General features: G+C 45.2%; 1 protein-coding gene across 1 annotated transcript in view; it reads right to left on the bottom strand.

Moving 5' to 3' along the window:
• Positions 1-2794: 2794 nt before the first annotated feature.
• Positions 2795-14387, bottom strand: part of RHOT2 (ras homolog family member T2) — a 78290-nt gene continuing 66697 nt past the window's right edge. Inside the window, exons 17-19 of the mRNA XM_082260969.1 lie at positions 13939-14061; positions 5933-6129; positions 2795-3462 (exon numbers count right to left, since the gene is read on the bottom strand). Coding sequence (XP_082117095.1) covers positions 3345-3462; positions 5933-6129; positions 13939-14061 — 438 coding nt within the window. The 3' untranslated portion in view covers positions 2795-3344. The remainder of the gene's footprint in view (positions 3463-5932; positions 6130-13938; positions 14062-14387) is intronic.

Genomic DNA, 14387 nt, shown 5'->3' with positions numbered 1-14387 from the left:
CACTGTTTCATTGTTGGCCTGCCTGTCCTTATAATTTCCCCTACTGAACATTCCCTATACATAGGCAATGAGAAAGTAGATTCAACTATCACAGGGCGATATTTCACTGGTCCAATATTAGCACATTTATTCCTCAAGAAAAAAAAAAAAAAGAGAAGACTTTATATAAATGAAAATAAAACTTGAAGACAAGACATGTTTCACTTTGGTCTTCACTGGAATCGTTCCAACAAGGCAAAGTTTAGAGGGTCAGCCCACTTTAAAATCTGTCATTTGTTTATTCAGGGCAAAAATAACAGGTTCTCTTGATTAGGCACCCCCCAACCACTAATATTAAACTTTTGGCACTCCCTCGCTGCTTCATTCATCTGTCAGATTTCTTGAAATTACTTAATGCATCCAGATTTGAGGGAGTATGCAACTGAGGATCCCAGGATGCAGTCGTCAGACCAGGACAGCCAATCGCCAGCGGGCACACTGCCACATGGGGGAGGCGAGAAGGTCACCAACACTGTGTAAACTCCAACAGAGACAGACAAGGATTAGACACAAGACTCTTAAAAAAAATTGAATCAGTAAGTGGTGTGTGTGGGGGGAGGGGGTGGCGTCCATACAAGGGAAACAAAAGACCAGCAGCACTCTGATGACATCAGCAATGATAAATCTTTATTGTTCTGAACAAAGAACACAGGTGGACTGCCAAGATTCTTCTCACCTGACATATTTCACCTGGAAAGGGCTTCATTTTCGCTCTTCGACTAAAGCCGGCCATGAATATTCAGCAGGGATCAGTAGAGATTTGAACCATGTATGGGCAAGCCGATTGTACCCAAGTTGATCGATCGACCGACTTGGCTACAACCAGGATGTTGGATATTGCATGTGAACACTAATTTGCCGGGAGAATAGAATGGCTCTATGGGAGAGATTCTTTACATCAACACTAACTGTGTTGATGGGTGAATCAACCAATTTTCTTTGGGAAAAAAAAAACGCTACTTTTTTGGTCAGCTTAAACATTTTCCAGGTGAAACGCAACACCAGTGAGGAGGGTCCAGGCAAACCTTCTGTGTCTCTTTTTCTGAACAATAAAGTTTTTTATTGCTAATATTAACTGAGTGCGGCTGACCCTTTTGGTTTTGACATGTGGGGAGCGGGGAAAAGCTCCATTCGGGCGACACCTGGGTCCAGCGGAAAAAAGGCAGACTGTGGACTGCACCGGCCTCTCCTGGTGCTTTAAGAAAGCAATTCATGTCAGGGAGCTAGTGGGGACTAAACACCCCAAGAACTCCAGCATTAAAATCTCTGCAGTTCCCAGCTGCACCCATCTGATTCAGTCATTATAAGGGTCTCCCACTTTCTCGGTTTGATTTTTCTATTAATAAATGATGAGAAGTGAGACTTTTTGGCATGGCGGAGCCGGTAACTTCAGAGTGTTAATATCACCATTGCAGTACCTAAGAGGTATAAAAAGCCAGAGGGTAAATCAGTCCCAGCTGCCTAAATATCAGTTTAAGCCTTTAAAAGGGAACCCCACCCTAAACTGTGACTACTGGTCCCCATGACTAAGCCCCATGGGTGGGACGAAACGAGGATGGCCTGGATGGAGGCGGTTTCACTTTCCACACACAGGTATGTAGTGATGTGTAGGATTTTTCTGTCTTTGCATTGGTTGGCTGCATGAGCTTCTGGCTTCCTATACCTTCCAGAGGCTTAAAGCCTTACGCCAGGAATACTATGACTTTAAATAGTTTGTCTGGACCAAGCTGGCCCAAACAAACGATTTCCTTTACTAATCGATGCAACGGCTCTGAGTGCAGTATGAACTGTATGTAGCATTAGCTGCATACCGTATACAAGGCTGTATTCTGGCAGCAGGACAGGGACTTCTTGTACCATTCCCAAGACAAAAGGAAGTCAGGCTGAGCACTGTTAAGCCATTCACAGGAAGCCTTGAGCTTTTATGAATTAATAAAAGGCTTCCCCTTATTGGCTGAGATTGAGATGGTGACATCATAGGAAGCATTGGGTTTTTATGAATACAAGACTTCCTCTGATTGGCTGAAGTGGAGATGGTGACGTCATCCACCCGCCTCTCCACCTCAGCCAATCCGAGGAAGCCTTGTATTCATTCATAAAAACTCAAGGCTTCCTGTGACGTCACCATCTGCACCTCAGCCAAAGGAAGCCTTGTATCGATTCATAAAAAAACAAGGCTTCCTGGGAATGGCTGAGCAGAGCTCAGCCCAGTTTGATTTTGTTTCGGGAACAGGGCGGGAAGTTCCCGTACCGCTGCTGGGACACAGCGCTGCATACTGTTTATAGCTGATGCTACATACAGTTTATACAGTGCTGACAGCCGCTGCATCACTTAGTAAAGGATAACGCTAATTTCAGTCAGTGTGGTCCAAGTAAACTATTTAAAGTAATTAGTAGTTAGGCTATAAGAAACCAAGATTTGCTGACAGCAATCAGACATTGCCCTTTCATGCCAGGCTAAAACAAAGAGTCACTTTCTCACAACTGGATTTCATCAGTCAGGTATGTATTCCAAAGAGACCCTATCACTTCGCCCATTTGATGCTCACCCTTCCAGAAATAACCTCCAACTTCTTTTTCTACCTAAATTGGCATAAAATATCCAGTATTTCCAGGTATAGGTGGGAGCAGGTGACCTCCTCCTGTGTGGCAGTATTTGGGTCTATTATGCCGAGCACTGTCACATGGCCGAGGGGGGTGACATCAATGTTCCCTTTAGGTTACAACATCAGCTGACAGATTGTTGAAATGCGATCAGTGAGGTGGAGTGAAATTTCAAAAACATTAACACTTTGCTCTGTATCGACCGATTGACAGTGTCTCATTAAATTACTGAGAACCCTCTGACAATGATATTCCAACCAAGCTGACTGGTAATGGAAGCAGCGTTCTCTCTTTGCCGAAGTCCAGAAGAATTGAAGAAGTTGGCATTGGATTCCACTTGCCGGCAATCACTCAGAATTAAAGCATCACTTCTGATTGGAGTAGTCCTTTAATAGACTAGAAAAGCAGTTAAAATAAAGAAAAAAATAAAAAAAAAAACTTAAGAAGTTGGGCCTGTTGAGTTTAAATTAGAACAAAGTTCCTCTGTGTCACAAGAGGGAGCAAAAGGTTAAGAAGGGATGATAAGATCTGGGTGACCTGTGGGAAGGGGGCTGCCCCTTTTAACAGGAGGCTCCCCCTTCAAACGTAGGCGTTTAGCCGATATAAAAAGCAGATGTTCCCGTCAGTCACAGTGATTAGTGCTCGAGGGAGTTAAAAGTCTTCAGGCTGGTTCGTGTTGGAGAAGGAAGAGGTAATGATGGCTATTTGCTGCGTAGAAGTGCTTTGTAGAGCGTGAATCCCACAACAGCGGCGACTGTGGCTCCCAGCGCCACACGCAACCAGAACGATGCTGTGCTGAGTTCAGTGTCATGGAGGTGGCTGCAAAGACAGGCAAGAGAAAGACATTGTCAAGGCCTCTCTTTGCGATGACATGCTGATATGCATTTCACTACAATACATGTCGTTTCTGCTCTATTTAACCCTTTTATGACCAGAAGTCATTGAAGCCTAGGTGTCCAGACTTAATTTAGGGGTGTCCCTTAGGCCCCTTTCATACTTGTGCGAATTGTCTTGCGATTTGGGACTGCAAAGTCGCATGACAAGTCGTACTCCATGATTTCCAATGAGTATCGTTCATATCTGTTTGACTTCAAAGTAGTCTCTGCACTACTTTGGGTCGATTTTAATGCGTTTTGAGGTCCATTGGCAATGTCCAAAGTCCAGTCAAAATCGCGGTAAAAAAAAAAGGCAGTAAAATTGCGCGACTTTTAGGTCTCATAAGTGTGAAAGGGGCCTTAACAAATGCCTGCAGCATTGGGAACCTGTTACATATTCCACCCTAAAAATGGGTGAAACATGTAATGTTCCCAATGCTGCAGCCACTGCCCGATTCCTAAATCCCCCCCCCCCCCCCTCGTGCCAGCAGTACAAAAAATGTTCCCAACGATAAACTTATCCTCTAGCACAGGTCATAAAGGAAACAATGTAAAGTTTACCTTTGGGAACATTTCTTGTACTGCTGGCACGGGGGGAATCCCATTTTCTCTTTCGTTCATTGACAGACACAGCTCCTGATATTCATAACCATTGGGACATCCCACAGCAGTGATAAACACGAGGGGTGGAAAACAGCAAGAAATCCGGACGGATGGAAACCCTATTTTCCATCCACCCTGGGGATCGCATTGGATGAGAGCGGACAGGCGGTCTGCTCTGATCCGATTCCCCATAGAGAGCAGCGGGGCTCTGACACCTCCCTCTCCGCACACAGTCCGGAGAGGGAGCTGTCATCCGCCGGCTCAGCGGGGATCGGCGAATCGATCCCCGCTGAGCAGAGCATGGTCTGCAACGGAATGCGACCGTGTGAAAGGGGCCTTAAGGTCTCATTTTTTTGGAATGACACCCCAAAGCATCTACAGAAAACAATTACACTACAGCATGGAAAAAATAGAGCAAGAACGATTTGTCTTGCATTGATACACCATCACATTGTATTGCTGTGACACACATACGTTACCACCACTCAGTCTGGAGTAAATGGCCCCCCAGGACAGTTGAATTCGTCATTGACATGCTTGGTTTATAAACAAAGCCGTGTGATGACTGTGTCATAGTTCCAGGTCTTCACTGACAACTGGGAACCAATCAGTGTGATTCCTAATCATGTGATCATCCTGGTAGCAGTCAGTGGAAGGGTCTTACAGTTAGGAGGGAGCAGAGGTACATACTTCTTGCCATAAAAGGGGAAGGTAGACTATGGGGGTAATAACGAAGTCTCGGTTCACACTGCTGCGATTCCAAAGTCATGCAACTTTGTCCTGTGACTTGGATGCTTTTTAGGAGCCTGTACAAGGGTTGAAGTCGCATCCAAGTTGGACCAAAGTAGTGCAAGAACCTTTTCTACTGTCAGAGTGACTAGTGTAGCATCAGTTAAGACGGCTCTCATAGACAAACATTGCATTTGACGTATCATGCTAATTGGGTTCTCACAAGTCAGATCCCATGTGGTAGCAGAGTGAACCGAGCCTAAAACTGAAGCGTGCAAAATCTGGTGCAGCTGTGCATAGAAACCAATCAGTTTCCAGATTTTATTGTCAAAGCTTAAATTGAACAAGCTGAAGTTAAAAGCTGATTGTCTACTATGTAGAGCTGCACCAGATTCTGAGTGCACCTGTTTTAGTAAATCTCCTCCTAAGGCCTCTTTCACACAGGCGGACCGTTCAGGACCGCCTGTCCGTTTTTTTGGCGGATCTGAACAGACGGTCCCCCCATGCATCTCTATGGGGGATCGGATGTCAGCGGAGACATGTCCGCTGACATCCGATCCGTCAAATCTGGACGGATGGAAACCCTATTTTCCATCCGTCCAGCGGATCGGATGGGATCGCATGAGAACAGACCGACGGTCCGTTCCCATCCGATTTCCCCCATAGAGATGCATGGGGAACTGACAGCTGTGTCTCTGCACACAGCGTGGAGACACAGCTGTCATCCTCCTGCTCAGCGAGGGATCAGCGGCTCGATCCCCCGCTGAGAAAAACGGAATCCGTCCGACGGACGGATAGTGTGAAAGGGGCCTTAATGTCCCTCTGCATGGAACATCATGCAGGGGAACGTAATTCAGTTTGTACAATTCCAATAAAAATCACTGCTTTCTATAATGGCCATCAGGCAAATCCGTTGTTACGAAGGAAAAAACAGTGCCTTTCAGGTAAGTTCAGTATCCATGCCTGTAACAGATCAGGGCTGAAAATAAATAAACGTGCAAAAGAGAGAACATATTCTCTTCCCGCAAAGCCCCACCCTCTTGTTCTTTGGCATAAACCATGTCCCTAGGCCGGATACTCACGGGAAGGCAGCAGCTGCAGCTAGCTTGTTGTAGATGGTTTTGTCCATGGTCCCCTGGCAGCTGAAGTGGTAGGGAGGCGGCAGGCGATGCTTGTGACAGAACTCAGAGGGTGAGATCCCATGCTGTTGCTTTACTTCACCTAGGTCCCACTTACACCCTACAAACATGCAAGGCGTCTGACTCTCCATGTAGTGTTGCTATAAAAGGAAGAAGGAGACACAGATGAGTTGGCGCACACAGGTGACCCTACCTGGGGGTACTCATTATTGAATGTTTTTTCTAAAGGGACTTTAATAAAGTGTACCTAAACTCAAGAGCAAACATGTAATACAGTGGGGAAAATAATTATTTGATCCCCTGCAGATTTTGTAAGTTTGCCCGCTTACAAAGAAATAAAGGGTCTATAATTGTTATTATAGGTGTATCCTAAATGATAGAGACAGAATATCCACCAAAAATCCAGAAAAAAACACAATACAAATGTTATAAATTGAGTTGCAGTTCAGTGAGTAAAATAAGTATTTGATCCCCTACCTGAGCTTTCACTGCGTGTGTTAATTGTAAGTACTAGTATGACATATATGGTGGCAGGGTAAATTTGCTTTGGAGATCTGAACAAAACATCAGTCTCCCATTCTAAAATACAGTTGTGTTCAAAATTATTCAACCCCCACTGAAATTGATTGTTTTGGCCAGTTTGACATTGATTTTGATCATTCAGTCATCCTGCTTACAATTAAATCAAAGAGGCACGTGTAGGTCAGACAAATATAACATAACATTTATAATGAAATAACCACAAATGTTTTTTCTGTGCTCACATCATTATCACTTTTATTCAACCCCCAAGTGACATTCAATCTTAGTACTTAGTACAACATCCTTTTACAGTTATAACAGCTTTTAAACGTGAAGCATAGCTTGACACAAGTGTCTTGCAGCGATCTACGGGTATCTTCGCCCATTTGTCATGGGCAAAAGCCTCCAGTTCAGTCACATTCTTAGGCTTGTGCACTGCAACTGCTTTCTTTAAGTCCCACCAGAGGTTCTCAATCGGATTTAAGTCTGGTGACTGTGATGGCCACTCCAAAATGTTCCAGCCTTTAATCTGCAACCATGCTCTAGTGGACTTGGAAGTATGCTTGGGATCATTGTCCTGTTGAAAGGTCCAACGTCTCCCAAGCCTCAGGTTTGCGACGGACTGCATCACATTGTCATCCAATATCTCCTGGTACTGAAGAGAATTCATGGTACCTTGCACACGCCGAAGCTTCCTGCAGAAGCAAAACAGCCCCAAAGCATGATTGACCCCCCGCCATGCTTCACAGTAGGCAAGGTGTCCTTTTCTTCATAGGCCTCCTCCAAACATAGCGTTGATCCATGGGCCCAAACAGTTCTAATTTTGTTTCATCAGTCCACAGAATACTATCCCAAAACTTCTGTGGTTTGCCCCCATGACTTTTGGCATACTGCAGTCGACTCTTCTTATTCTTTGGAGACAGCAAGGGGGTGCGCCTGGGAGTTCTGGCATGGAGGCCTTCATTACGCAGTGTGTGCCGTATTGTCTGAGCAGAAACTTCAGTACCCACATCTGACAAATCTTTTTTTTCAGTTCCTCAGCAGTCACACGGGGACTTTTCTCCACTCTACGCTTCAGGTAGCGCACAGCAGTCAAAGTCAGCATCTTTTTTCTGCCACGACCAGGTAGCCTTTCAACAGTGCCCTTTGCCTTGAATTTGCGAATGAGGCTTCCTATGGTGTCTCTTGGTATGTTTAACATCTTTGCAATCTTCTTATAGCCATTGCCCTTCCTGTGAAGAGTAATCACCTCTTCTCTTGTCTTCCTGGACCATTCTCTTGACTTCACCATGTTTGTAACCACACCAGTAAATGTCTAGAAGGAGCTGAGTATCACAGTCATTTTAAAGCTGCCTAATTGGTGCTTATTAGGCTTTATTGCTGCTCCCTGACATCCACAGGTGTTTTCAATACCTGATTGAAAACACTTCAATTAACCTCTGTTCTTCAGAGTGGTAGTCTTTAAGGGGTTGAATAATTGTGTCAATGAAGAATTCACAAAAGAAACATTTACTACTGTATTACAAAACCAATTGATGTCATTTTATTTGCATATGGTTCTTTAAGAAGTCCTTGTAGGATTTCATTCTGAATACAATTGCAAATGTACACTAAATTCCCTAAAACCCTTTACAGCATTGGGGGTTGAATAATTTTGAACACAACTGTACCTCTAGGAGGAGATTCACTCCCAAAGCTCGCCATCTGGGCCCGTGCTGGATTTTTGCTATTCCAGTGTAGGTTTTATTATCCCAAATCGGACTATATGAAGTATAACCTGTCATCCGCTGCAGTTGTTTGGATTTATTCCAGATTTTCTGAAGCATTACATATGTGGGCATTTGTTTATTAGGCTTCTGGGCTGCTTGTGCCTCCAGACCCTCTGGAATAGAGTTAGCTCCAGTGCCAACAAGTAAAAGGCGAGCAGAGGGGCTTTTGGGGGCAGGTGACATGGAACCTATTAGGTATTGGAGTTGGGCAGCTAAATCATAAATCCAGGGGTTTGGGAGTGCCAAACCCCCTCTATACTTAGGAAGCGGATCTAGCTTGATCCTTGGGGGCTGAGTACCCCAGAACAGCGAACTAAAAAGAGAGTTAACCACCCAAAACATTTTCAGAGGGATCACCACTGGGGAATTGTGACAGCTTGGTCACAATGTATAATGAATAGAATACATTTATTCACACGTAATGCTAGAACCTTAGCTAGGATCTTCATATAACACTGTATCAGGGAGATGGTCTATAGGAGCTCGAATCTAGGGGGTCCTTTAGTGGTTTTAGTAGTAATATGACATTTGCCCTCGACATATAGGCAGGCAGGCAGTTTGTCTTGATGGAAGCATTGAAAACCTCTAGCAGCTTAAGTAGAATTGACTCCCCATAAGTGGTGTATACCTTCATAGGGGTACCATCCCCCTCAGGAGCCTTGCACATAGGGAAAGAACAGGCCGCCCCCTGCAGCTCATCCAGAGTGATCATAGCGTCCAGGGGCAAACTTGCCTCTGGGAATAAAGTGGGTAGGGGAATATCATTGCGGTAGCTCGCCAGTGCCTCAGTAGAGTAATTGTCTTTAGAGCCATAAAGATCTGTGTAGAAGGAAGCTAGTTCAGTGAAAATTTGATCCGGTTCATTAATCACCTGGCCTGTGGAGGAACGGATGGCTCCAATAGCTGGAGAGGATTGTTGTGATCTGGAAATTTTTTCCAGTAGGCGACCCATTTTCTCCCCTTCCTCATAGTATGGCATTTTTGTGAAGAAGCGTTTCCATTCTGCAGCGAAGGATCTTAACTGGTCCAGTGAATCCTGAGCCGATATCCAAGCCTCCCTCGTGGACTCAGAAGGGTACAATACATAGACATTTCCAGTTGATGAACCTGGCTCTCCACATGTTCGAGAATGGATGATTTACGCTTGACAGCATTGATTTCAGACGTGCCTCGGAGGTACGCCTTAAAGGCTTCCTACTTCAGCATGATAACTTCGCACTGGCTATGGGTATAAAAGAATTGGTCGATTTGGGAGGATATACGCTCGTGGGAAGAGAGAAGCTTAATCCAAAAGACATTTAGTCGCCATGGAGCCTTGGTCAGAGATGTAGGGGGTTTGGTAATCAGCCATAGTGTCAAGCGGGGGTGATCTGATATTCCCCAGGGATAGTACTCTATCCGAAGTGTAATGGAGAATGTGGGTTGTGCCTATGCAGAGGTCTATACGCGAGAGTGATCCATGCTTCTTGGAGAAGCAGGAGAACTGTCGGGCATTAGGGTTCCGAAGACGTCATACATCCATCCAGCCCACCTCCGCCATGAAATGGCTAAGAGTGGTACCCCTCCCCAGGGAGGAGGATGGCACCGGAGGATGCCTGTCTTGGTGAGGGTCAAGAAAGCAATTGAAATCCCCAATGATCAACACTGGAATGTCAGGTTTGTCATTCAGATACGTCAGCAATAATTGCAAAACTTCCCTTGAAAATGGGGGAGGAATTTAAACACAAGCTAAAGTCATTGTTAAATTATATAGTTTACAATGAAGAAATATAAAGCAGGCATAGGAGTCTACCAGTGAGTTCAATTCCTGGTAAGCAATTGCTCTATGTATCGTGGGTGGATTGATACGCCACACCAACCCAGGAGTAGTGTAAATAGTTCACTGTGTCTTGCGTCAGGTGAGTTTCCTGAAGACCTATAATACCTGGATAGAACTTCCGAAGGCAGGAGGTAATCACTGTGCGTTTCAGTGGGTCACTTACCCCTCGGACATTCCAGGTAACCAGTGGTGTGGTTGTCATGGTAGCCATTGGGCTGTGTAAGTCATCAGGAGTAAGCTCCATAGAAGCCAGTAGGAAGTGGAGACTGGTAAGACAAGATGCAACTTGAAAAGATTGTCATGAAGTAAGATTTTTTGGATTGAACCACTGAAAGTGAACCAACTGTGCATTAGGCAAAGCTGATGAGAACGAGCTTTGTAATATTAGTGACTTGGCCATGTCCAGTACAGTTGGAATGAACTCGAGTTTCACTGTGCCCGAGGGGTCAATAGGTGGGGAAAATGTCATGCGCCAACCGGGTACAGAGAACAGTTGCCACCAAAACAGTGGCTTATAACAGTTGGAGCAGTGCAGATGGAGCAATTGTGTGTATGAAAACAATGCTCAGGGCACTGGGGTAGTAAGAAAAGTTAAGCCCCGTACACACGCACCGATTGTTGGCCGTAAATTTTCGGCCAACGTCCGATCGGCCGATTGTCGGCTTGTTAGTATGATGCTTCCAACAACCGACTGCGACTTTTCGGTCGAACAAAATCTAGTGTGCATGCTATAAAATTTTTGTTGGCCGTCAACAGAGCGGCCGATTGTTCGTCAGTCAGTACAGATTTCGGCCGACAAAAATCAGATGAGCAAGACTGGGCATGCTCAGAGAAGAAAAAACACACGGAAAGTAAACCATCACGTGACATCACTTCTGAAGTTGGTTGTTGTTGGCCGAAAAAATAAGTGTGCAGTCTAGAGCACATTTCAACCAATACAACACCACTGGACAAAAGTCGGCCGATCGGTCGGCCAACAATCGGTGCGTGTGTAGGAGGCTTTAGTAGCAATCTTTTTGCTGGGCCGCCGCGATCACTGCATCTTTTTCACCCCTGCAGGTCATCATCGGCACCTGGGGAAGAAGAGGATCTGTCCAGGCACTGCTAGCAAGCAGGGGGCAGCGGTTGTGGTCAGTAAGGAGCAGGAAAAACGGTGAGGGAAGGATCATGTGAGGATACACAGCGGGAGCTCTGTGATATGTGCCCACTCTCATGCCGTTGCAGGCCACACCCCCCCCCCTGATAACATTGTCTGAGATAACACTGTAACGTGCACAGGGCAGCACTGGATTTAGGCCATAATCAATATGTATTGTTTGCTCTTATTGAACAGATAAAACAAAATACTCTCAGCCCCGGTTCACATTTATGCAATGCGGGAAGGCTGCGAATTCGCAGCCTGTTCCCGCATCGCACACGCACCCCCGGGAGTTCACACTGCCATATGCGATACGCTGGGGGTGTCAATGTAATCTTAACGACACCCCCAGTTTGATCGCATATCGCAGTGCGATCGTGCAGTTCGCACAGGATCGGATCGCACAAGTGTGAACCGCTGTGCGATCCGATCCTGATGCGGCTGCCAAAAAGGGTCCTGTGCGTGTTTGGTGCGGCTGTGGTGCGAATTTAGCCATACAAACTGTATGGCTAAACTCGCACCGCACAGCCGATCGCATGTAATGTCGGAGCAGTGCGCTCCGACATTACATGCGAACCCCGCACACGCACAAGTGTGAACCGGGGCTCAATGGCAAATTTAACCCCTTCCCGCCTGGCCCGGCATCCCTTTAACTGGGATATTACGCCTGAGAAACCGGAAAGTTTGCCTAATCATGTGACAACTGTGATTGACTGTCACAGTGGTCGCATGATTGTGTGTAGGTCCTGCTGGCTCCTAATCATTAGTATACACCAAAAGCTGTGTTTAACCAGTTCAGCTCCAGAGCAATTTTTTTTTAATTTTTCGCATACATGTAAAAATCTTAACTTTTGGAAATAAAATGACTTAAAACCCCAGAAAATGATATATTTTTTGAAAGCAGAGGCCCTGTAGAATAAAAATGTGATCGTTGCAAATTTTTATGTCATATGATATTTGGGCAACTGTTTACTAAATGCATGCGCCGCAATATCGCCAAAAACGATGGTGCCCAAAAATCTCTACAGGAGACGCTTTAAGAAGCCTTTACAGCTCATCAGTTTAGAGTTAACTAGGAGCTCTTGTGCTAAACTTATAGTTCTCACTTGGATGTTCGTGGTGACATGTTACACGTGTGGTGCAACCACAGTTTACACGCATGTGTGCTCACCCTGGGTTTTAATATATTTTATTTTTTAAAACTTTTATTTTATTTATTTTCACTTGATTGCTATCACAGGGGCTTAATAAATCCCTATATGATAGCATTGGGCAGATGACAGGTACATTTTATGGAGACATTAGGGGGTCTAATAGACCCAATGTCTCCTCTTCCCTTCATACCATTAAACCAAGCCCAGATTGGCTTGGTTAGAAATTGTGCATCATTGTTTGCATGGATTCGCCTCGGTCCCACAGGGATCTCTCTCCCCTAGCTGGCGGCTGTGTTCCTGGGCGACAGTTAAAGCGGGAGAGACCTGGAACAATGGGAATGAGGGGGGGGGGGGGGCGGCACTGCCGTCTCTGTGAAAGTGATTGGTAGCTATGGAGCTGCCACTTCACTTTCACTTTGAAGCCAGGAGCCAGCTAAACAAAACCTACACAAGCTGATGGCTGCTATCAGCTTGTAAATGAAAGGGTCATTTTTTGGACATACATAGTACATACAAAGAGCTGAACTGGTTATAAGCTAGGTCTCTGCAATGGAAGCACGCAATGAACATTCTCTAATCATAGAAGCCTCTGCTGCCGGTAGATGCATATGTGCAGCATTTGTCGCATATACGCCTTACGTTAGTGGCAAGAGGTTAACAGACCAAAAGGGAGCAAATCATTCAAGTTCATTTTTAGGGTATTACATACATTTTAATGTGGTGAAGGGGAAGGGGGAAGTGAAGAGGGAGGGGGAGGGGAGGGGGAGGGGAAGGAGGAGGGGGAGGGGAGGGGAAGGAGGAGGGGAAGGGGAAGGGGGAGGGGAACACACAGCACACAGGAACAGAGTTGAGGCTGTCCATCACAGGCCAACACCAGCAGATGACATGGCTCCCCAAATCATCACTGACTGTGGAAACCTCACACTGGACCTCATGCAACTTGGATTCTGTGCCTCTCCACTCCTCCTCCAGACTCTGGGACCTTGATTTCCAAATTAATGCAAAATATTCCACAGTCCGTGATGAGAGCTGATTGGAGGGAATACACCTCCCTTCACACAGCACACAGGAACAGAGCTGAGACTATCAAACACAGGCTGTGTGCTGGAGCTCCCTCCCCTGTCACCTTTTTTCTCTTGGTGTCAAGAAAACTTTCAGAAGTGACTAATTCGGATAGCAGAGGAACAAAGCATCAGACAGAAATGAGTGCTCCTAATCCATAGTACACACTTGAAGGATATGCTTTGTTCATATTTCATGTCTGAGGTTTACAACCCCTTAAAAAAAAAAAAAGAAAACACTGTGTGGGAATGATAGTGCAGAACCTTGCTATCCGAGTTGCTATGTAACATTATTGTGTATGGTCTGACCAGATTGCTTTTTCTGTTTAATCCTTTTCTGGTTGTCTTCTTTTTTGTATTTGTTTTTCCTAATGTTGATCTGTATACTTGTAAAACCCTAATAAAAAGAAATGTTACAAAAAAAACCCCCTGTCATAGCCCATAAGATGGCTTCCTTCGCCATGACAGATACCTGTGAGGACTCACCTTGTATATACTGGCGCAGTAATTGAAGGATTTGGGGTCACTGACATCATACATTAAACAGGCCACATCACAGGCAGCATCTGACTGTTTCAGGAACTCCGTATCCACATCCACCTCAAATAGCTGGGGAGAGAGAATATTTTAAAGGGGTGTCTGAATCTTGCTTAAAAAAAAAACAAAACATTAAATTCCCCTACAAAAAAAAACACCTAAAAAGAAACAGAGAAGCTGCAAACATAGGCATTGTCAATTTCTCTATCCTTCTTATAATACGTTTTTCAGGAGGGTTTACTACTCCTACCTACTGCACCATAAATCCAAGCCCATCAATAACAAATAAGTCCCATCTCCCATGACAATGGACTTTACCCTCCTTTGCATACGGCTGCCAAGTCATGGAAGACTTTGCATTATTCTGAGAGGCTGAATGACATCTGAGCCAGTGAAAA

Source organism: Pelophylax lessonae (genome assembly GCF_965119305.1).
Source record: "Pelophylax lessonae genome assembly, chromosome: 6".
NCBI lineage: Eukaryota > Metazoa > Chordata > Amphibia > Anura > Ranidae > Pelophylax > Pelophylax lessonae.
This window is presented reverse-complemented; position numbering and strand designations above follow the sequence as displayed.